General features: G+C 51.5%; 11 protein-coding genes across 11 annotated transcripts; 5 read left to right on the top strand and 6 right to left on the bottom strand.

Moving 5' to 3' along the window:
- Positions 1 to 322: 322 nt before the first annotated feature.
- Positions 323 to 1328, top strand: COCCADRAFT_6688 (uncharacterized protein; the record flags this gene model as incomplete). Its single annotated transcript, XM_007716072.1, has 2 exons — positions 323 to 406; positions 624 to 1328. 2 exons carry the CDS (start codon positions 323 to 325, stop codon positions 1326 to 1328), a joined length of 789 nt encoding a protein of 262 aa, XP_007714262.1.
- Positions 1329 to 1925: 597 nt separating this feature from the next.
- On the top strand, positions 1926 to 2606 carry COCCADRAFT_6687 (uncharacterized protein; the record flags this gene model as incomplete). The annotated part of the gene is made up of 1 exon (XM_007716071.1): positions 1926 to 2606. The coding sequence occupies one exon, from the start codon at positions 1926 to 1928 to the stop codon at positions 2604 to 2606; it is 681 nt and encodes a 226-aa protein (XP_007714261.1).
- A 461-nt stretch (positions 2607 to 3067) lies between these two features.
- On the bottom strand, positions 3068 to 3469 carry COCCADRAFT_6686 (uncharacterized protein; the record flags this gene model as incomplete). Its single annotated transcript, XM_007716070.1, has 2 exons — positions 3068 to 3204; positions 3253 to 3469. The coding sequence occupies 2 exons, from the start codon at positions 3467 to 3469 to the stop codon at positions 3068 to 3070; spliced, it is 354 nt and encodes a 117-aa protein (XP_007714260.1).
- Positions 3470 to 5084: 1615 nt separating this feature from the next.
- COCCADRAFT_6685 (uncharacterized protein) lies at positions 5085 to 5320 on the top strand (the record flags this gene model as incomplete). The annotated part of the gene is made up of 2 exons (XM_007716069.1): positions 5085 to 5222; positions 5279 to 5320. 2 exons carry the CDS (start codon positions 5085 to 5087, stop codon positions 5318 to 5320), a joined length of 180 nt encoding a protein of 59 aa, XP_007714259.1.
- A 307-nt stretch (positions 5321 to 5627) lies between these two features.
- On the bottom strand, positions 5628 to 5807 carry COCCADRAFT_101291 (uncharacterized protein; the record flags this gene model as incomplete). Its single annotated transcript, XM_007716093.1, has 1 exon — positions 5628 to 5807. The coding sequence occupies one exon, from the start codon at positions 5805 to 5807 to the stop codon at positions 5628 to 5630; it is 180 nt and encodes a 59-aa protein (XP_007714283.1).
- A 236-nt stretch (positions 5808 to 6043) lies between these two features.
- COCCADRAFT_27859 (uncharacterized protein) lies at positions 6044 to 7363 on the bottom strand (the record flags this gene model as incomplete). Its single annotated transcript, XM_007716076.1, has 3 exons — positions 6044 to 6769; positions 6823 to 7070; positions 7126 to 7363. 3 exons carry the CDS (start codon positions 7361 to 7363, stop codon positions 6044 to 6046), a joined length of 1212 nt encoding a protein of 403 aa, XP_007714266.1.
- A 999-nt stretch (positions 7364 to 8362) lies between these two features.
- COCCADRAFT_101281 (uncharacterized protein) lies at positions 8363 to 9610 on the bottom strand (the record flags this gene model as incomplete). Its single annotated transcript, XM_007716092.1, has 1 exon — positions 8363 to 9610. One exon carries the CDS (start codon positions 9608 to 9610, stop codon positions 8363 to 8365), a length of 1248 nt encoding a protein of 415 aa, XP_007714282.1.
- A 1407-nt stretch (positions 9611 to 11017) lies between these two features.
- On the top strand, positions 11018 to 12682 carry COCCADRAFT_6682 (uncharacterized protein; the record flags this gene model as incomplete). Its single annotated transcript, XM_007716068.1, has 1 exon — positions 11018 to 12682. The coding sequence occupies one exon, from the start codon at positions 11018 to 11020 to the stop codon at positions 12680 to 12682; it is 1665 nt and encodes a 554-aa protein (XP_007714258.1).
- Positions 12683 to 12940: 258 nt separating this feature from the next.
- On the bottom strand, positions 12941 to 15104 carry COCCADRAFT_101329 (uncharacterized protein; the record flags this gene model as incomplete). Its single annotated transcript, XM_007716091.1, has 2 exons — positions 12941 to 14913; positions 15047 to 15104. The coding sequence occupies 2 exons, from the start codon at positions 15102 to 15104 to the stop codon at positions 12941 to 12943; spliced, it is 2031 nt and encodes a 676-aa protein (XP_007714281.1).
- Positions 15105 to 15747: 643 nt separating this feature from the next.
- COCCADRAFT_101346 (uncharacterized protein) lies at positions 15748 to 17419 on the top strand (the record flags this gene model as incomplete). The annotated part of the gene is made up of 3 exons (XM_007716090.1): positions 15748 to 16033; positions 16084 to 16124; positions 16172 to 17419. The coding sequence occupies 3 exons, from the start codon at positions 15748 to 15750 to the stop codon at positions 17417 to 17419; spliced, it is 1575 nt and encodes a 524-aa protein (XP_007714280.1).
- A 161-nt stretch (positions 17420 to 17580) lies between these two features.
- Positions 17581 to 22869, bottom strand: COCCADRAFT_6679 (uncharacterized protein; the record flags this gene model as incomplete). The annotated part of the gene is made up of 7 exons (XM_007716067.1): positions 17581 to 19211; positions 19261 to 19778; positions 19827 to 20140; positions 20194 to 20422; positions 20468 to 21713; positions 21777 to 22681; positions 22745 to 22869. The coding sequence occupies 7 exons, from the start codon at positions 22867 to 22869 to the stop codon at positions 17581 to 17583; spliced, it is 4968 nt and encodes a 1655-aa protein (XP_007714257.1).
- Positions 22870 to 22885: the final 16 nt, after the last annotated feature.

Here is a 22885-nt window from a genome sequence, read left to right as displayed (position 1 = left end):
GCGTACATGTAAGAAAGATACTTTAGATAGTATTTAATCTACTATCTTAATATATATGAGTTTTATTTAGTTGTGGTAGAGCTGTACACGTAAAGAGGTGCGCAAAGTTGGTGGGGTGGCCCGCTCGCTTGTATGGCCCGCTCGCTTGTAAAACACGTTAGAGCAAGTAGAATAACGTAACTGGACAGCGCATGGGCTCTTGCTCATAGGATTGGTTCGCGACATAGCGTCTGCTTGGCTCTTGGCGAGTCTCCAGTATTTACATATTTCTTATATCGCGTGAGGTTCAATCTCCGAGATGCAGTAGACTGAAATATTGGCTATGAAGCCTGTTCATGAGCATGAATCAACACTGCTCAACCCGGGAGCCGAGTATGGCAATTTGCCATTCCACCAATTTGTCCTAGTCAGTGTATTCACTTTATTTCTGTCTGCCATCTACTAACGCGATATGCAAAGACTAATTGGGATGTCGATAAAGCGGAAGAGAACGATCAGGAGCAGTGGAACGACCTTGCTTCCAGATAGCTGTCGATGAACCATATTGATCGCAGTGTGGGTGCCTTGTTCACGACGAACTGCATAAAGTACTGCAAAATGTGCTAAACTAAGATTTGCGTTAGCCATACTGGAGAATGTGCAGTCCCACGGATAGTCCTCCTCCCGATGCGCCATATCTGCCACCGCAATCGCGAGTTCAGCGTATATTGGCTCCCCACCAGACGATCACCGAGCGCAATCTAACCCAGAAATTCCTGAGCCGTGTCCCTTACCCAATCTGGATCCGTACTTGTTATGCGGTTAAACTCGACACTGCTTACCAGGAAATGTTCGAGTGCGGTCAAGCAGACTTTGGGCCGGAGATTGTTCTTGACGACGAGAGTCTTTATGGTCAATATGGGCACGACTGGACAAGGGTTTTCCTGCGTCTACCTCAACTCATAGACACTGTCGTCCATTACAACGATGGGCACCCGGAGAATGACGAAAGCCAGCTTGCAGTCTCACCACCAAACGATGAGGCGAGACTGCCGTTGTACAACGCAGTCATGAAGTCCAAATCTATTCACTTCCTTTTTGACGAGGAGGCACTGCAAGAAAAATTGGTCAAGGTGCACTTTCTCGACATTCATGGACAGTCGGTTTGGTACAAAAAAATCAGGCCAGAGCACATCCGAGATTTTGAAGCAAGTCCTAGCGGAGGCCATCTGTCAGGGCACCTCGAGAACTGCGGGGGTGATCCCTCTTCATCACATCCACGAACGTTACTGTATGCTGAGGGATGGAACATCGTTCCGATAATTCGTGTACAGAGAACAACCCTATGAATTTGCGCAATCTTGATATCCCACACTCTTCCCGCAGTTCCTCGGTAACTCAGTCAGCATTACTAGGGTACGGTGGAAAGAAAGTGCTTGGGAAGGTTGTGCTAGGCAGTGGATCTCCAGTTGTCTCAGACTCGTAATACCTCTCGAGTAGCACGGAACACTGGTAGTAAAATGTGTAAGCCAGGCTTCTTCTCATTGGCAATTGACCACGAAATGCACGCCAATGTAGGCGATGGGTCTTCGAGCGTCCATTGTCCTAAAGGCAAATTCCAACACGTATGCTGCCCTACCAAAGCTATGCCAAAGATTTGCGAATGGATCGGTGCTCCAGAACGGAGCGTTTTCGGTTGCAGTGGTGAATGCGGCAAATCGCAATTCGGACTAAACCAGAACACCTATATCGACCCACTCGGGAAAGCATTGTGTATATTTGGCACTCGTAAGTTTTGTTGCGACTCTACCCCAATCGTATAGAAATGCGACTGGACTGGATGCGATTGGACTGCGGACGAAAACCGGCATTGCTCATCTGATGAGGTCAGTGTTGCGACACGGTATGATCAAAATGATGGAGACACCTGAAAAACTCAAACAGGTATGCACAACGACGGTCAAGGTGGTACCAAGACGCATCAGCATTTCAGATCCTTCTGTTGCCCGAAAGACGATCCCTTCGAGAACTGCCAATGGCCCAATGACCCTGATCACTTCATGGCAAAATACCAATCTCCAGTCTCTCAATATGCAAATTCCAAGGAAGACTATTGCAAAGAGATTGGCATTTTCCGCAGCAAGCATTGCTTGGACGGGCGACTGATGGTTACACAAGCTCAAACCACGCCACCAAACCTCGGGCTTGACAATGGAATGTCCGTCTGTTGGTTAGGCGATGGGCTCTCTCTGGATAACACACTTTGTTGCTCGCCTCCATCACGATTGACGAAGGATTGGCCAGTGAACCCCGCCTACCTTTGGAGCGATGCGTACGATGACAAGAATGACGGTGTCACCTGGCAATGGTCCAATAACTTTGATAACAATCACAAAGACACGACCCCGGACAATCTGGAAGTCGACTATGGTGACGACCCATACGGATTTGTCATGCTAGACGGGCCCCCTGGATCGATTGCCAAACAGTTCGGCAAGCAATTCACCTTTTTGACCGACGAGGAGCCGAAGAAGATTGACTGGTTTGTCGTAACAAATGTCCGCGAGACTGTCATTGATGCCACCTTCGATCACACTAATGTATTGCCACTAACAGCAGGATTGTAGATATACTTGACAACTAACATCTGTATGGGTAGATACTATATATAGCAGGAGTCTTGCGTTGGCATAACGCATAACAAAGAGAGCGCCTTACTGACACATGGGCAACATAGACACTCTCCTAGCATGCTAGAGGTGGGGGCACCTAGCGTGTCAATGGGATTGTCGCCTTCTTGATTGCGCAACAACGACTCACCTTCCTACAATAGCGCTTTGGCATCAGCGCCTAGAATGAATTCCCGTTTTTCCTCCTCATGCTCTACTCGTGTTGTGCGGCAATCCCAAACAATCTCATAGCAACTGAAGCGCAACATCCGTGGCGAAAGCTGGCCTTCTTGGAACGCCCAAGCACGTGACAGCAGTGGCCAAGTCGTGCGATTGCGAGTCCCATATAACATACAGCTGTCCTTACTGATACATTCTCGTACAAAAATGTCGGAGGTTCCGAGCCTCACAGGCTTGGACTACTCTCTGAAGGGTCGAAGACCCTCGTCACTATTGTCAGCACCAGTTGCAGCTATCGTGAAGAAAGCATTCTCATACATGTTTGCCATAGTGGTCGCTGCTTCCATCCAATCAGCCTCGTTCCCTTGAATGATGCCTGCAAGGCGTTTAGCGGTCTTCTATCGTAGTTTGGGGTCTAACATACAGAGCGCATCAATCCACAGGAATCGAATGCCCATTTTCAGGCATACTTTTGCGGCTTCGGAGAAAGTTCGAGGGACTGTGTCCAAGTCAACACCTTGTCGTAGGTCGCTCTCAGTTGTGCTTGTTAGTTGAAGAGTCGGGCCTTCGGGGCCCCAGCAATGACTCAAACAAACATATCGCTCCACTGAAAGGAACGAGGCAGTGTCTCGTAACGCCATAGTTGTCTGATTCAGTTCGAGGCATCTCTTGGGAAGCTTGCTCGGGATGTTTGTGCAGTATTTGTGGTGCGCTAAACAACGCTCCAGAGACTTGATGTTCTCTTGTAGCGCATCATCAGAAGTGGCGTCTTCAAACCATAACGGTTTACTAAAAAGGTTCTATTGTCCTGTGAGGCTTCCCAGCATGCCGGTTGAACTGCTGTCTTCACTTTATTAGAACTCAAATGCTACGGTAAAGTCGCATGATCGATTTGTGAGACACGTACGTTTCGCACTCAGCAATTCCAGCATAACGTCATTCGATGAAAAAGATGCATACTCTCTCGTCAATCGTACGTCCATATTGGTCACCGGATCGTCAGATGAAATGTTGCTGACAACTATGTAGCTATTACTATCTTCGCGGTTGTCTCTTTTCACGCGCTGTGACCATTTTGAATACTATTGCACATCGCTGGCAGCCTTGATCGCTTGCTTCACGAAAAACAGTGATCTAAGCTTCCAATTGCTTATACCTGGACTTTGGTGTTTCGCCAGGGGTGTAGGACTTGAGCTCGAAGAAGGCACCTCCCGTCTTTGACCGCTTGCAACAGATGCATGTGCTAGAGTCCGCGGAGTTTTTGGCTTTCTCTAATTTATTCATTATGGGAAGCGAAGTTGGTGTACAGATTGATAGAAAATGGTCAGTGTTTGTTTGTGGGTGGTGTAACCTAGATACGATGCAGTCCTGGCGGGGTACTCTATTGAATTCCTCCGTCGAAACAAGATAGGAGATGCAAATGCACAGTGACGCAGCCAAATTGTCAGTTTAGCCGCGCGATGCTCAGCTAAGGTTCAAAGAGACGCTCGTGTCGTCTAAAAGTCAGCATTATTAATGACTGTATAAAGAGCAAGGGAAGATATAGCGAAAAAAACTAAAGCCCAAGGCGTTGATGGCATTTGTGCAGTATCGATTAGCTATTAATTTCAACAAAGCCAGAGACATATTATTGCGCGGTCTATTCGCCTCTATATCCTAACAGAGTTTGAACTTATAATGCAGTTGCTCTCCCTAAAGATGATCAGTATATCTAAACCCTGAAGGGTAGGCTCAACCAACTTTGCACATACTGTGTAAAGGCAGGGCTAAAGCAATATGCGCCAAGGTTCTCTTTGTACCCAGATCTTTATCCGACTCCCCTCGAAGCAAAGTTGAAACAGTTATAAGTGTAGACTCTTTCAACACAGAGTTGTGATCAATTTCCGTTTGCTTATTCCGAGGAGGGAGGATGGGGTTGGCAGCCTGCCCTCGGAGACAACGCACTAAACCCGAAGAATCCATTGGGACCACGAGAACCGGTGTCCCAATCTGGCAGCAAACCTTGCAAGGCAACTGCAACAGTACGTTACCTTGTTTCCCTCCGCTTCGTGTTTTCCACCCATCCTACCTGTTACTATTTGCTAATACACAGCCCAGAACTCCTAAGCAATGTGATGACAAACGTAGAATACTTCAACGATCACAAAGCACCCACTGAGGACAACCCATCCTGAATCCCCTGGGACGCAGCAGGATGGAACCGAGATAAGGAATTCAGGGAACACGGAGATCCGGGCTGCCAGCGCCTGACGCAATATGCAGGCACTCGACCTTCGACACGGCGAGAACAGCGCAGACGACCACAGGGACTGGTATCACAAAAGGAACTTGGCACTGATCCTCGTCAACGCAAACGCAAACAACGTCAACTTCCCCGGTAGCAACTTCGCCTCTGTATCTATCCCCAATACTAACACCATTACGCACTTGGCGGTCAATCACCTGGGTAGTCGTACTCGCCCATCCTCCGAGACGCCGCTGTCGCCACTTAGAGCCTTGATTAACGCAAACTGCATTAATCTAGAGATGGGCTATTGGGCCTTGTGTAAAAAAAGACAGCTTGGCTAAAGACAGTGCAAGCAAAAAAGCAAAAACATACATACGACAGCGGGGATTCGCTAGTGGTCACCCACCTAACTACTAATCCGCCGATTTCAAGCTTGTATAGGCCAGATCGAACGGGATGGCTAAATTTCTTGAATCTATGGTCGTATGTGCCATCAAAATCAGAATAGGTTCATTACATCCGTGGATAATCGGTATTTGTGGACGAGAATTCTCGAAAGCGCCCACGTGATGTTATCGATATACCAAAAGCTTGGCACTATCCCACGGATAGAACATGACTACTCCCACTTTTGCCCTCGCTGGAGAGGCTCCAACTAAGGAGCTAGCAAACAAGTAGTATCCAAGTTTTACTTTCACGCAGACCTCTAGTGATTTAATAACGTGGGTGTAGAGGTAGTTTTCTGCAATCATATGGATCCAATGACATTGCACAACCTTTCGCCTATCCAGGCGTACATGGACAAACTAGATTTAACATTGATTTTCAAAAAAAAAGAGTAGAGCGGCATGACTATTTCAGTGAGAAAAAAGCATCATTCATTATCGAGCGGTTCAAGATCATAGTAATACGTGAACCTCGTATCAACCAGGGTATTCGCATCTCCCCAACCATCCATTCATCTATCCCGTATGAGAAAAACACATCCTCAAACAATAGCCTCAGGCCTCTCGACCCTCCTCTTCGCCGTACCCAGCCCAGCATGTCCCCTCTCCTGATTCTTTCCCAGCCAAGGCTTCAGCGCCTCGCCGACCGAGCTCTGTCTCAGGAAATAGATAACCTGGCCGATGATAATCAAGACAAACGCAATCGGGTACATCCAGTGAATCTTGAGCCCAAACACCTTGACACCAATAGCCACACCCCAGAAACTTCCTGTAAGCAGGGAAATGTTGAAAAAGGCGGCAGAACTCATGCGGAACAGAACGGGAGCGAGCGAGTAGAAGAGGGAGAGGATGAGTGTGTAGCCCACAATGTAGCCGGCGACATCTGCGTTCCACGTGGCGGTGCGAAAGGCATCGCGGTCGAAAATGCCAGCCTGCGTGCCGTTGATCAACATGCCCCAGAAAGCCAATTGGCCAACGACTTCGTAAAGAGGCCGTTCAGAAACGAGCCATTCCTCGAACACATTAGAGAGACCATAGAATGTGGCGCCTAGGAGAGCAAACAAGTCGCCTTTGACTTGATCGGTAGCGCCAAAGTTGTTGCTACCCGTGATGTGGTCTGAGCCGAAGATCACGCCTAGGCCGCCGATGCAGAGAAGGATACCGAAGATTTGGGTGTAATGGTAGCGCACTTTGAGGAAGAAGAAGGAGATGATGACGACGACGGCGATGGCCCAAAAGTTGATTAGCTGGGCACTGAGAATAGTAGTCTGCAGGTGTGTTAGAGATTGCTCGTGGATGAACGCAAGCGAGTACGACTTACATAGCGGTACGCCAGGACAACAAAGTAGTTACCCTCGACGTCCATGAAAGCTAAAATGAAGAAACGCCATCCATCTTTTACAATGAGACGGACCCATTTTTTGAAACCGTACTTGTACAGGGTATATGAGGTGTAGATGATGTTGAGTAGGACGTAGTTAAAGAAGGTCTGGAACGCGGGAATCGAAGTGCCCTCTGCCGAGAGCAAAGAAGAGAAGGTGTTCGTCGAGGTAATGCAAATGGCAAGGACTGCGTGTTCTTGGTTAGCAGTGCTACATTGGAGTAGGTCGACATGGATACATACCCTGCCCAATCACTAGCGTTACCCAGAACTGCTTCGTCTTGATGTACTGGAACCAGCGTCCCTTTGTCTGCGCATCGCGTTCCAAGATTTCGTTGGCTGGCGCGACGCTATGCGACTCGTTTTCAGACGTCACATAGTGGCCGGCGCCTGTCTTGTGCACTGACTGGGGATCGTAGTGCTGCTGGTGCGCATCCTGGACAACAACACCCTCGGCGGGGTGGACTTGGACTTGGTTCATGACGCTAGGCCTATGGGCGATCAAGGTCGAGTACTAGACGAGGATGATAATCTGTGGGAGCTTTTCGGATTTGACGTGAGCGCAAAACCCCAAAGTCGCTCACGAGAGGTGTACAAGGCGTACGGTTCCTTGGAAAAGGGTTATAGCCAGGACGAGGGGCCGGTCACATTATAAGCCAGACTTTTGGGTTCTCGCTCACCCAGTCGCGTCGCGCGCTCCACCCACCATGGAGCGGTGGATTGAAAAAAAGGCGTTCTTGGCCAGGATCCAGAGCATGGAACCCCCACTTATCCTTGCCTCTGTGGGGCAAAACCTCGGAGACTAAGCTCGCAGCGGGTGGACATGGACCATGTGGGAGCTGAGGACGTGGTTGACGCGGTAGGGACCTGGGGCACTAGGGTAGGCGAGGTCCGATGCTCGCTTTTTTCTTCCTCTCACTCTATCTGGGTGCCGCTATCTTGCATGGCAGAGGCCAGAGGGTGGGTGGTGGAGGAGTGTCAGTGGAAGAGCATAAGAAGCTACAAGCCGTGAGTGGCAGGGTACAAGCGAAGATTGATCATAGAGTGGGGGGCGGGCATGCAGGTGCGCGCCATGTTCTCGTTGACTAGCTGTAGCACGGGCTATGGGCTCGGATGGCGTTTCTACACATGCACGCAGAGACTTCGCCGTGTGCCCAGCGTGGGCCCGAGCACCTGGTGGAAGGAATTGACTACGGTATAGTAGTGGGGCACAGGTGCACTCAAGTAGGTACACATGTAAGTAGATGGCAATGCACGGTCATGAAGCGAAGTCTTGCAAAAATCAGGGTTTTCTTCTTCTAATGATTGGCTAGGTAGAGTAGAGTATAAAGTAGAGAGAGAATACAGGATCGTCTTCAATTAAAATCAAGCGATACCAGACTAGGAACAAGCCGACACAAAAAGCAACGCAGAGGTAGAGACAGTTGGCGGTCGGCTGATCTACAGACTCTCACCACGCACGGTTGTCAGTATAACCGTTCTAGTCAGAGTCCTCCTCCTCACTCTCTTCCTGCTCAAGCCAGTTCTTGAACTGCTCGGCCGACTTACGAACAGTCTTGCTGACCTTGAGGTCAACATACCTCTTGCTGGCCTTGGAGCACCAAGTCTGAAGCTGCTCCTCAGACACGAGGTCGTTCTCGTACACCTTGAGCAGGATGGCAGATACCTGTGGGATGAGCTCAGGCTTTTCAATGCCCACAAAGCGCTCGATACCGCCAAGGAAAGCCTTCTCGTGCTTGTCAGACGTGATCATCTTCTTGAGCATCGGAGCACGGGCGTCAATCTGCTTGACAATCTTCTCCGTGAACAGAGTCTGGGGGATGACAGTAAGGGTGCGGTGCTTGGTCTCGATACCGAGTTCCTTGGCCTTGATGTAGATGTCGACGTTGTCGAGATTCTCTACGCCGCCCTTCTCTGCGCCCGTATCGATGATCCACTTGCCAAAAGTGTCGTAGTTGGAGCCACCCTCTTCGTCCTCCTCAATGACAAGAGCACGCTTGAGGTCGTCGGGGAGATCCTGGGCACGGGCCCTGATGGCCGCCTCAGATGTGTCAATGGACCACTCGACCTCCTTGGCATCCTCCTCCTCAATCTCCTTGGCGCCCTCGTTGATCTGGCGAGTGAGCTCGTCATCACTGCCAGCCTCGAGGGCAAGGTCGCCGTCGTCGCCATTCTCCTCTGCGCTGTCACCGGGACTGCCGTTGTCGGGCGAGCCGGCCTCGCCACGAGCCTCGGCCTCCTTGCGGGCACGGCGCTCAGCCTTCTTGCTAGACTTGTCCTTCTTGCCCTTTTTGGGCTCGTTCTTGAGAATGAAAGAGCTAAGCTTGAGACGAGGGTCAACTTCGGAAATCTTTCCGCACGCCTTGCAGTCGAGCGTGATGTTGCCATCCTTGATGTGGACATCGGTTTCGGGGTTCTTGCATTTCTTGCAGAGGACGAACTTGGAGATGAAGCCGTCAAGGTAGTCCTGCAGCTTGCTGGCGTCGTGGGCGCCGTTGATGATCCAGCGGTCGTCGTTGGGACTAGTGTTTGTCTGGGCTCCAAGTTCGAAACCAAAGTACTTGATGACGTGAGCAGGGGGACGGGCGAGCGAGCCAGCGACGCTGGTCAGGTTGACAATGACAGTCTTGATGCCGTTACCCTTGCCCTCAATCTTGGATTGGATACGCTCCATCTTGTAGCGGTAGAAGGGGTCGGTGACATCGCGGCGAATGTTGACGGTGGCCATGGTGACGGTGGTGCGGGGAACAGAAGGGTAAGATTGTTACTGGTAGTGCAGCGTGCGGACAAACAAGGTCGGGTCGGGTATGTTGACGAGGGCCGAAAGAGACATGCGCAAATGCAGGCTCTGGGGTAGTAGGGGTGGTAGACAGGCGTGACTCGGGGTCAAGAGGGGCAGTGGATTAGCCGTTGGTCTGGTGTATAGTACTGCTTGGTATCCGCATACAGCGAAATTTTTGCAGTTTGGGGGGAGGTTCGACTCGGAAGGCGTAACGTTGGCGCGAATACATATACTCCTGATGTCGCTGGCAACTCTGAGGAGCGGGTTGTGCGTGTGGCCTCGAGGCGTGGGGTGGTGGTGGTGGCGGCTAGGGCAAGTCGCGGGAGGGCGACAAGCAGGCGGGTGAGGGGGGTTTGAGAGTGTTGTGCTCTTGATGCCCGTGGAGAGGCAGTGGCGTGGATTGTTGGATGCGGTGGATGGATTTTTGGACGGTGCAGAGGGTGAGTGTGCGTGTGGGAGCGAGTCGTGGGTGGTCAAGAGAAGTTATATGGGGACGGCGGAGGTTAGTTTTTCGACTTTGCCGAGCCACACTAGCACAATCCGCCCTACCAAACCGCCCACACCCCTCCCGACGCCCGCAGCCTTGCATTGCACGGTTTTTTTTTCTGCATGTTCACGCGGGTGCCAGGCATTGATCCTGCAGGACAGGTGTGTTTGCCGCCATAGCAAGAGGTGGCCAGCTGTCGTGTATACTACACACATAAGAGTATGGAGGCAGTCATCCGACACGCCGCCGTTGGGGCCAAACGAGAAAGCAGACCACATTGCCAGGCATTGTTTCAGCAAGCCGCTCCTGCATGAAGCCGGCCGACAGCGACAAAGGCGCCTACACCTACACCTAGTCTGCCGCTCAAACAATCTCTGCCTCTGCAGCCTGGTTGCTGACCACCAGCACAAGCAGCGGGTCGTGGTGGCGAAGAGAACACGTTTCCAAGCCACGTTTCTCCACTCTCAAACATCAACCATGGCCGGCCAGAATTCAGTGATAGCAGCCGACACACGTGTATGTAGCCTGTATTCACTCATGCCTTACATATAGGCTGCGAGGCCCGTTGCCAATCATTGTCGACATGTGCTTTTTCTAACGAGGGGCACCGTAGTTGGGCCCCGCACAGCAATCTCAGAGCACTGCACACACACACAGACACCTGCACCCGCACAAATACCGTGCACGTACCTACATGGCAAACGTGTACTGCTGAAGCCATTGTTGCTTCTTCCCCAGCCAATTGAAGGCCTGCGCCGAACCCGTTTCGATTGCGTCATCTCCGATAGCGTCTTCCAACGTCTTGACCTTGCATGCTGGGGGTCACATTTGTTTTGGAGTCCCCCAACGTACGCAAAACGGAAAAGATGAGCGGCCAAAAAGTAGACTACAGATTATATCTCGTGACTGACTCCACAGAAGCCATTCTCGGCTCCCGCAACTTGGTGGATGTTGTTGAACACGCTTTACTCGGCGGTGTCACCATTGTCCAGTACAGAGACAAGACCTCTGACACCGGCCTCCTCATCTCGACAGCAAAAGCCCTGCATGAAAAATGCAGAGCACACGGCATCCCCCTTGTTATAAACGACCGTGTTGACGTCGCATTGGCTGTCGGTTGTGAGGGTGTACATCTGGGGCAGGATGACATGAACGTAGTCGAAGCCCGCCGTATCCTGGGCAAAGACAAGATCATCGGCGCCACCGTCTCTTCCATCCAAGAGGCCCGGGTTGCCGTTGAACAAGGAGCAGACTATTTAGGCATTGGCACTCTATACGCCACAAACACAAAGAAGAACACCAAGGAAATAATCGGCATTCCTGGTATCCGCAAAATACTGAGATACCTTGACCAAGGGAGTGAGGCAGAGAAGATCGTCAAGACAGTGTGCATAGGTGGAGTGAACGCCTCGAATGTGCAGCGCGTAACTCACCAACTTCTCGCCCCAACGCCTATCCAACCCAACCCCAAAACCATTGACGGCGTTGCGGTAGTATCAGCCATAGTCGGAGCCTCTGACCCCAAAGCTGCCTCGCAAAACCTATTGAAGCTTCTCAAATCCCCACCACCGTTCAAACTCAAGTCGACCGAGCCACACTTTTGGCACGAGAAGGATGAAGATGAAATTACGTCTCTCCTAGCCCAAGCGGTCAAAGGCACACAAAGGGTCAAGCAGCTAGGTCCATTATCCCACAACATGACCAACCTGGTCGTCCAAAACTTTGCCGCCAACGTCGCCCTCTCCATTGGCGCTTCGCCTATCATGGCAAACTACGGAGAGGAAGCCCACGACCTATCCCAGCTCGGCGGTGCCTTGGTCGTGAATATGGGCACCGTCACTCCTGACGGCATCCTCAACTACCAAAAAGCCATATCCGCATACAACGCCGCCGGCAGCCCCATTGTTCTCGATCCCGTAGGCGCAGGCGCAACATCCGTCCGACGCGCTGCCCTCTCCACCCTCATGGGCACCGGCTACTTCGACTTGATCAAAGGAAACGAAAAGGAGATTTTAGCTGTAGCGCGTGCATCCGGGTACACGATGACGGATAGCTTGCAGCAACGCGGTGTAGACAGCGGCACCTCGCTCTTCTCTCTAGCCCAAAAAGCATATCTAGTCCAGCGCCTTGCGGCTCGCGAGCGCAACCTCGTCCTCATGACAGGCGTGACGGACGTGGTGTCCGACGGCATACGCACATATGCCATTGCAAATGGACACGAGTATCTCGGTCGCATCACGGGCAGTGGGTGTACACTGGGTACCACGCTATCCGCCTACCTCGCTGCTAACCCCGAGGATAAACTTCATGCTGCTGTAGCTGCCATTTTGCATTACGAAATTGCGGCTCAGACTGCTGCTGAGCGACACAATGTCAGTGGCCCTGGCACATTTGTGCCTGCGTTTTTGGATGAGCTGTGGAATTTTGGCGAGGCTGTTGTAAAAGGCGGGGGCGACGCCTTGCTGCGGGAAAAGGCAAAGGTGCAATGTCTCAAGGATATACCGGATGCGGGGTTGTTGAAGGACTTGTGAGGAAAAGTAAAGGGTGGTTTGGATATCCTGTTTGAGGAAAAAAGCACAAGGAATAAAAGTGTTGATTACTGGGGCACCTTTTGTTCCCCCTCTCTTCTCAAGATTCCTTCATCATAAAGTAGAATGAAAGAGAAGGAGAAAAAACGCCAAAAACACTGCTCTCGTAAAACTGGATTCTTCGCATAATCTTGACTTCGTACACTTGGACAATTGGTAGCTAAACTCCCTCGCAACACCCAGACCTAGACGTTTAAAAAACTACCTCGCCTTCCTATACCTCCCCTGACTCATCTCTGCTTTCAATGCATCCTGCTGATCCGGTAATGGTGCTCTCTTCCTTACCAGGCCATCATTGCCTCCTGCACCACTTTGCCCACCTCCACCCCCAAATCCTTGCTGCTGCTGCGGTTGTTGTTGCTGTTGCTGCGGCTGTTGCACCGGAAGTTGACCAGGCCACCCTGGCGGCGGCGCAGCACTGCCCAATCCACCAGGAGGCGGTGGAGGCGGAAAGCCAGGGAAACCAGGAGGAGGCATGCCATGGGGAAGAGGCGGCATACCCGGCGGCATTCCCTGGGGGAAACCAGGGAAATTCGGGGGTGGAGGAAATGGAGGAGCAGTAGCGTTTCCGCCATGAGGTGGAGGCGGACCGTGGCCGTGAGGGAGCGGAGGGGGCGGCAGAGAGCCAGAGGCAATGAGTTGAGCAATGTGAGATGGGTCCATGCCTGAGAAGGGAGGAGGAATGGGTGCGCCGCTTGCGTTTGGTTGGGGCGGGAAGGGCATTCCTGCCGGTGGAGGTGGTGGCGGAGGAGGATGAACAGAATGTTGGCTTGCACCACCAATACCTGGGAGAGCACTTGAAGTGCCATCTGGTGGTGCAGAGAGTCCTGGGAGTGAGAGACCTGGGGGAAGGAAGGGCGCACCGGCCATGTTCCTAGACGGGAGTTTCTGGTCAACCAGGCCTTCTGCTTCATCCTCTGCTTCCTGTTCTTCTTCTTCCATCTTCTGTCGTCGGCCTTGGCTGCGGTCAAAGGTACCCTGAGCTTCTGCTGCGGCTTGGCCAATGTGGTACCGGTCGTTGATGTAGTTTGTATCGCCAGGCCGGGGGCGTGTCCAGAAACGAGTGACGCGGTCATTGGAGCCAGAGGCGAGGATGTGGCCGAGCGGATGCCAGTCCATGGTCCAGACCGTAAAGTCGTGAGCGTATTGCAGGCTGTGTGCAGGATATATGGTTTGCGAAGGAGCGTTTTGTGAGTCTGCAGCGTCGTAGGGTGATATGGACGGCGCAACACCTGGGGGAGGGTTTTGCTCGTCGAGAAGGTAATGATGAATGCTGCCATCTACACCTCCCGTAGACAACAGGTTCTTGTGCATGGGGTGCCACGCCATTGTAATGATATCTTTCTCGTGGCCCTTGAGCAGTAAGACATCGCGCATCATTCGGATATCAAAGATGCGGGCGGTGTGATCACGAGCGCAGGTTGCTAGCATGTTTCCTTGGACAGACTCGAACATGGTTTTTGATATTGGGTTTTTATGTCCATGAAGTGTCGTCAGACAGCGGCCTGTCCGCGGATCCCAGAACTTGACCTGGTGATCCTTTGATCCCGAAACTAGCAGCCCCTTGTGCGGATGCCAGTCGACCGACTTGACTTCCCATCCATGCCCTGTCAGCGTCGACTCTTCGGTACTTGACGCAAAGTCCCAGATCTTCAGTGTGGTATCGTCGGCGCATGTGACAAACTTGGAGTCAGTGGGGGCTATGGCGAGTCCCCGCACAGCCTCTGTGTGCGCCTGTATCTCCTTGACGTTATTAAAGTTGGTCTGCCAATACTTGACGACTCCGGTCTGGTCGGCAGACAGCAGCCAGTCGTCGGTAGAAGTGTACTCGACAGCACGAATGGCCGCCTCGTGAGCCTGCATAATGGTCTCAAAGTTGAAGCCCATGCCATTCCACAGCGTGAACTCGCCGCTGGTCGAGCCTGTGAGTAGGCGCCGCCCCTCTGGCGTCCACTTGACTACGTTGATGGGGTGCTTTACTTTGTTGAGCGACGAATGTACCGCCTTTGCAGGTATGGATTCGGCAGCACTGGCGATGCGCGCTGCAGGAGGCTGCATATCGACAATGTAGCTTGCACTCGGCCGCTCTACCTCTGGCCTGGGGACGTTCTTGTACCGTGGGCGCCGATTGCGCATCCATTGCACCGTTGTTGAGCCATAGTCAGTGACGGCACCTGCAGACTCGAGTCAGCTCCGAAGGCCAATAATTGCCATGTCGCGAGTACGACACAGAAAGTGAAATACATGATGAATAGAAAGAGAATCGACTGGGATTGGGGGTCAGGCATGCGCAGTAGTGATACTCACGTTTCGGTCGGGGACGCAGGCCGCCTTCGAATTCGGGGCGATGGTACTCGCGCTCCATGCTGGCTGCTGCTGCCAGACAACCTTGCCTAGCTGATGCGCATGGGCAAAGGGATCACAGCAAAGAGCGGCGACAAGGAAATGAGGGGATTGGTAGCGATGGGCCAGCTGCGGTTGTATGTGGAGCGCAAGAAGAGTATGTACGCACGTAGCAGCAGTACAGTGCAGCGCGTGCTTTGTCGCGTCCTACGTCCGCCAAGCCACAGAGCCACAGAGCCACAAGTTACAAGCCACATTGCGCCACACGAGGCGCGTACATGGGGGCAAGCCACCGTCCAACGGCTTTGTCCATGTACTACCAAGAACTAATCCCCTCCGTACTAGGATGTGGGCGAGGTGCATCACCGTGCAGACCCCCCGCTTGGCCAACTCCCAACAGAAATTCAGACGGGCCTTCGTATCTCTCAGCAGCCCAGAATGCAGAGACCGAGGGTGGCCGTCATGGCGGGCTTGTCCCAGCTGCTGAGCATACAAATCCACCTCGCTCGCCACAACCCACGCTCAAACAAGCCTCTTCCCGCCCTTGTGCCTGCCGCACCTTTCCACAAGCCCCAGTCGCTACTACCACCCTGAGCCATTGCGCTCTGGGCACAAGTCGCCTTGCCTTATATACTACTACTAATAAGTCGCCTTGCCCTCCCATCATGACGACAATTACCCAGATGGCCTCCTCTTCTGCCATTGACGCCTCTCCTTTTCCCCCTGCCGCCAACACTGCCGTCTTCCGGGGAAAGGACGCCTCCGAATCCGCGACTCCTACTGCGACCACCACAATTACCACCACCAACAAAACCACCAAACTCGCCCGCGACACAAAATATCGCCATGTTTTCGCCACACACTCCCTGACGCGCACCTCGTGCCTGAGCCACGATGCAGACAAGACCCCTAGTTTTGTTGGCTTCAGGAATCTCATGATCCTGGTGCTCAGTACGCATTCCCAAACTCCAACCACCCTCGCCCATGGCTAACAGGACTAGTCGTGTCCAACTTGCGATTGATGATTGTGAACCTACAAAAGGTGCGTCTTCGCTATCCATTCGTCTTTGACCATGCTAACCTGACCAGTATGGTGTCCTTATATGCCTCTCCTGTCACGACTACAGCCGCTCCGACGTCATCACCGGCCTGCTCCTGTACCTCCTCGTTCCTGCCCACCTGTTCGTCACATACCTCATCGAACTGGCCGCCGCCTGGCAGGCCAACCGAGCGCACGCCCGCATCGCCGGGGAGCATGACAACGATTGTCCCGCCAGGTACGCAGCAGCACTGCGCAGCTTCAACTTGACCTGGTACATGATAGCCTTCTTCCACAGCGTTAATGCTGTCGCAAATCTCTACATTGCCACAAAGTATGTCTACTACGACATCTACCATCCGGGAATCGGAACGCTATGCGAGATGCACGCCGTCATCGTCTTCTTGAAGTGCGCTTCATACGCACTCACGAACCGCGACCTGCGCCATGCCTACCTCCACCCAAAACAGGCTGATCCGCTTCCCGAGCTATACAATACGTGCCCATACCCGCAAAACATCAACATGAAGAATCTCTGCTACTTTTGGTGGGCCCCGACTCTTGTCTATCAGCCTGTTTATCCTCGAACAGACAAAGTACGCTGGGACTTTGTCTTCAAGCGATTGCTCGAGGTGGCGGGCCTCAGCATCGTCATCTGGATTGCCTCGGCTCAATACGCTGCGCCACTGCTGCAAAACTCCCTCGACAAGGTCCTTACCCTCAACTTCACCTCTATTGTCGAGCGCGTTATGAAGCTCTCTACCATCTCCGTATTTTGCTGGCTCTGCGGCTTCTTTGCTCTTTTCCAGTCGGCGCTTAATGCCCTTGCCGAAGTAATGCGTTTTGGCGACAGGGAATTCTATGGTGACTGGTGGAATGTGTCGTCTATTCGCACCTACTGGACAACCTGGAACAAGCCGGTGACAAATTTCATGCGTCGGCACATTTACTCTCCTTTAGTTGGTCGTGGCATCCCTCCTCCCGTGGCTCAGATTCTCGTCTTCTTCTTTTCCGGTGTACTTCATGAGTTGCTTGTCGGAGTGCCCACGCATAACATTATTGGTGTGGCATTTGCGGGCATGATGATCCAAATTCCACTCATTGCGCTCACCGACGTCATTCAGAAGATTAGATGTATTCAAGGCAAGGTCGCAGGCAATATGATCTTCTGGGTCAGTTTTTGTCTTGTGGGACAGCCGCTCGCCGCCTTGCTTTATTTCTTTGCATGGCAGGCCAAGTATGGGAGTGTGAGCCGACAAGTAAGCGATAGTCCCATTAACATGTTCTATCGGCGGTAAATACATTGCGGGATAATTTCCATCGTTTCTCACACTTCCTTTTTGTAAGGATGACATCGCTTCTTTTCTTGCCAGTTGTTCACATATTATTGATCATCTTGACAATCAACTTTTTACTTCATTCTGCTTCTGACCTGAAAACGTGAATCAAATTGCGCACCTCATACTTCGTCCAGACTCTCCTTGATTTTTCCCAGCACCCGCAACACCTCCTTCTCCACCACTCTTTCCATTCTCTCAACCCACAAGCCATGAATGCCCTTGCTCTTTGCCACATGCAAAAACTTACCCAGCGCCACCATCACATCACCCTTGGTCTTCGCATCACTCCACCCCATGACTACCTCGGCCCCGCAAAAGACTCGCATCCCTAGCGTAAACACTTCGGCTTTCGAACTCCATCCTAACGCCCCATCTTCTTCCTTCGTCGCAGTTTCTGTGAGCACAGCCAGGCCATCCGCCACCCATTTCGCTAGTCCTGACTTCAACGTCAAAGAGATAGACGAGGCAGGCAGGCGAAGTAATACACGCGACCAAAGTACCACATCCAAAACATCATCCTTGTACAGATTCTGCTTCTCTTGCGCAAACAACGCCATGTCTTCTTGCCTCTCCCGCGCAAATGTCTCCGCAAAAGGCATGGAGAAGAGTGCTTCTCCCGTGGTAGTAGTATTTGCCAGACGATGTAGAGCCTGAGTAACCAGGACGCCTCCTGATGTTGAGTGAAAAGTATGACATGTAAACAGTGCTAGACGATAGCTGCTTAGTATCGGCACGGTGTCTTTGCATAACGACGTCGTATACCCCTGGGCGCGAAGCAAATTTCCCGTTGTGCGCGCCGCTAGATCACGGATTTCGTCGTCGTCGTCATTGAGGAGGTCGTAGAGAACCAGGCTGAGACTCAGGAGTAAAGCGCGTCCCGCGTTTGATATGGGGCGTGCGGCCAGAGTGGAGTGTAGTACGTGCAGAGATTGTACTGCAGCGAAGCGTGTGTCAAAGGGATTCGTGTCAATGATTGTCCTGCGAAGAAGACGGATCCATCGTGCAATTGCGGATATGATGTCTTTGCGCTGCTCGGGTAGAGAAGCGTATGCGTGGTCGAGGAAGAAAGCGACAAGGTGCAAGCCGCTTTGCATGTTTGATGGCGGGCCCCCAAGACACTGGGATTCGAGCTTGGCCAAGGTGAGAATGATTTGGTCTTGTGTAGTGAGAGAGAAAAAGTTGTGGCGGAGGTGTTGGTTGTTTGTGAGGGCCGAGGCAAGTACAGATTGGGCGGCTGAGATTACTTCTGCATCTGTGGCTTCGAGGATGACACGGTGGATGTGGCATAGTACCAAGGAGAGTGGAATTGTCAAGTCTTCAAATGGCGTAGACTTCATTATAGTGTCTAGTGTGCGTAGAGCGGTTAGACAAGTATCAGGGTCTTGAGTTGCAAGGAGCATCAGAGCGTCACCAATGCTCTGATATTCGTCTGAGACCATGATGCCAAGGGAAGTTTCCCGCATGATTACGCGGTCGATGATGAAAACTTGAGCCAAGGAACTGCGAAATAGATCGTCTCCGTGGTGCTGACTAGGTCCGATATTGAATTCAGGACCAATGGAGACGGACCCGGCAAGGTCAGCCCAGCTATTCAGCACCGAGACTGCATTCGCCTGGCGGAGCATACTCATACCACACAAACCGACAACATCTAGGAAGGCGGATTTGACAAATAGACAATTGCTCGAGGCGTACCATATGGGTGCACTTCTGCAAATCTGTTGCATCATACTTGCGACACAGTCTAGGGCTGTGGATGGTTAGTTTGATTGAATGACTGAATGCAAGAGAAAACCCACTACATTGGCTCGAGTTGCGAAGGATCTTCTTCAACAAATACTTCACCACCAGAAGCATTCCATGCTGTCCATTGTGGCTGGCAGGGGCATTGTCCAGGATTGGACCAAGGGCCTCAACCCCCTCATTTGGGGAACACAGCGACACATAAGTTCTTGCGGCCATGTCTCGCATGTGCCAATGTGGGCTTGGAATAAGCTCCTTTACCAATTCCTGCATCTTTGAAATATATTCAGGCGGTGGTCTTGCTTGACGCAGAATCTGGAGAGCTGGAAAGACACCCTCAGCGCCATGAAGATCAAGAGGCGAGCTGCCCGTCTCGGGCGTGTCCATAATCTTTCGGTTGCCATTAGGCTTGAGTAAATCCAGCAATATTGTGACGAGACTAGGGTAGTTGTCATAAGAAAAGCGTGATGTCTTTGCCCGATCGCGTTCTTTCCAGTCTTGAGCTTCGTCACTGCCAAGCAACCTCTCTATGAGGGCTTTGAACAGCATTAGACTACAGTTGCGAAGAGGCCATCTATGAAGAAGTCAATATGAGAGCCGAAAGACGATCATATTTTCTTACATAGGTGAGCTGAGTGTTTTTGCGGCCAACTCGAGACCCTGGCCAATGTATGCTTCGGAAGCGATACTGAGCTTGGAGGTGGTAAATATCTCCTTAATGCAATTGAGTGCATGTACTTGCGGAAGACGACTCTCTTCAATATTTGCGCTTCGCGCTTCGACCAGTGTCTCTGCAGTAAGATCCTTCATCGCCCGAGGGAAGAGGCTGCCGTTGGTCTGTGGCTCCGCAGCCAATAGGGCTGACATGGCCGCTGGTATACCTGCAGATCTCCGAGTGATGGCGTCGGACTTGTCTTGAATAGATCGTAGAGTTTCCTGGTATACGTTAACATGTTTGCTTTGGAAGTTCGCACAGTCTCGTCATGTACCTGGTACCACGCTTCTGGCAATGCGCGAAGAGAGGGAATACTCGATATTACACAACGACGACAGAAAACTGCAAAGGTCTGCGATACAGTCGAAAAGGCACCTCGGTGCCGCAGCTCTAATAGCTGTGTAAAACATAGCCGCCCTAGCTTTTCGAAGAGCTGCGGTGTTACAAGATCACCGTCTGCATTACCCACGGGGGCCTTTGAAATGATGGTCCTAAGTAAGACACTGCAAGATGTTAATGAAACTCCTCGGTAATCGTCAATTACTCACCTTGCTTCCTTGAGGCCTCTCCATGAGTAGCTCAGAATTTCTTTGGTATCTAAGCTTCCCTCATCTTCCAACTCGTCAGGGATGTGCCCTTCTGGTGCATCTGCACATAGGACGTTGTAAACGAAGTTCCATAGGCTTTCGATACTTTCTACAACATCTCTATGAAGACTTTTCCAATTGGTAAAGGCACCTGGTGACATGCCTGATACAGAAGCATAGAAGTCAGGCTGGTCCACTACATATCGCAATGCCGCAAAGATACCATGTACAGGCCGGCCATCAACAGCCTGCGAAAGGTCCTTGTGTGCTATAGCCAATGTGTCATTGAGCTGCTTCTGGAGATGCTCAAAGATCTGGAACTTTGTAGAGAAGTAAGATCTCCCTAGAGTTACTTCTTCGTTACCTGCAGAGCTGAAGATCATTCCATAGGCTCGAGCAACACCATCCGCTTGATCAGCTCGTCCGGTTCGGAGCATGATAGTCTCTGCTCGTACGATGAATGGGGGAATTGCAGCCATCACACGGTTTTTATCCAACTCCGGTAAGGCTGATAAGCATAGCTGTAGAACTGACACGGCCGCATCGCGAACGTCATCAAAGGGGTCTAGTATCAGATCCAGTAGTGTTCGCACCAGCTTTTTGTTTCCAATCTGAATTCCATGGGCCCAGTTCAACTGCCCTTGCGCTGACTTCGAGAGACTATTGTATGGAACACCAGGATCCACGCCTGAACGTAGCACAATAACAAGAGATCTAAGGGCTGTAATACGACTCTGATAGGATGCGGTGGGGCGCAGCTCCCACTCGAGAAACCGTATGTACCAGACAACAAAGGAAAGTGACTCCAGAAGCGAGTCTTGCTGCTTGGAATGGGAAACGGAGAGACCGGAATCGAATGCTGCTTTTGGAAAAGGCAGTCGCGATTGATCAGCAACTTTGTTTTTCAGCAAACCCTTCGAAAGAGTGGCTGTGCTTGCCCTTAGGCGGTCAAATAGCTTCTGTGTATATCCGTGTACCTCTCTTCGAAAGTTGGCGTCTGTATCGGTATGTAGGTGGACGAGGTTACGCTTCAACGCTTGAAAGACGCTGCTGCTGACAATTCTTGTGACAGAGGTTGAATAGACTGAAAGAAACATCCCTGCAAGCCTGACCTCGGGCTCTGGATCAGTCATCCATTTACCTGTGATGTTGTCGGGCAGATAAACAGCGCCCTCGCGAATTTCTATGTTATTCTGAACTTTGTGGTCTGAATGGCAAGTAAGTAAATGTCCAAATTCATCAGTACTCCATCACGGTGCCGTCTTCTTACCGTTGTCCTTCACGATGGTGAGTTCTTTACCAGTCGCAATCGCTGCAAGCAAGATTCTGAATTCCATTGGTCCGTCGATATATGGAGTAAATTTGCTAGGCCCCGATAGTTCATCCGGTAACACACCATCGTGCGGAACGTATGAACTGAAGTGAAGGTACGATAGAAACTGGGTGTATTCGGCAATGTTTGGTAGGAAACAGTGAGGGAATACATGGGTCTTGAATTCCTGTATCCGATCCGGCCAGTCTCGTAAAGTTTCCGCTACCGGTTCTATCCAAAGCGGTATGTGCTTGCCATTGGCCTCCTGCTTCCAGTAGTCTGGAGAGCTGCGAGCCTTCGTGAGGAAGTTCTTGATCAAATGACCTGCAGATAGGGAGGTGTCATGATGAACGACCCACGCAAGAAAGGACAGAAAGACTGTCTGGGAAGTTGCGACGTCTTCGGCTGCACCAGATGAGTGCTTCGCCTGTTTCCTGAAAAGATCCACCAGCCCCGATACGGATACCACTTCCTTGAGCAAAAAGTGGGCGAGGCCTTGTAAAGCTGGCTTCACTTTGATCCTGTCCTCACGCTCACAGACGATATCCAGAAAACAGACCGTAGCTTTCTCTCGAAGCTCGATCGCGCGTAAGCTTTGGTCTCTGGTAATAACACTTGTAAGGACTAAAAGCATCTGCCTCATCGACTTGCCTTTTGCGTCGCCGGATCGCTGAAGATAGATATTGAACGCCTTCATGAAAACTGAATCATTTAGAATCTCTTCACGCACATATTGGCACTTGGAAGTCGTGCAATGCTCGATGATTGCACATAGTGCATTCGAGGCGGCCGCACGATGACTATTCTCCAAATCTGCCAGGTCCGCAGTTTCCAGGACCGGGGATAGAATTTTGTGAAGATTTCTAAGACTTTGTCAGTCTTATTCGATACCATCAAAGCAAAGCTCACGGACTTTGCATGCTTACTTCACACCAGCAGCCGCCTCTTCCTCTTCGAAATTAGGCAAGACCTTGGCCACATTTTTTGCCAAATCTCTCAGTGCCTTGTCAGGTACTGGTATTGCGGAGCCTTCGGATACTCCTTGGGTCATTTTTGGAGAAAAAGCT

Source organism: Bipolaris zeicola (assembly GCF_000523435.1).
Source record: "Bipolaris zeicola 26-R-13 unplaced genomic scaffold scaffold_126, whole genome shotgun sequence".
NCBI classification, from domain to species: Eukaryota; Fungi; Ascomycota; class Dothideomycetes; order Pleosporales; family Pleosporaceae; genus Bipolaris; species Bipolaris zeicola.
Note: the sequence above shows the minus strand (reverse complement) of the source record. Positions and strands in the feature narration are given on the sequence as shown.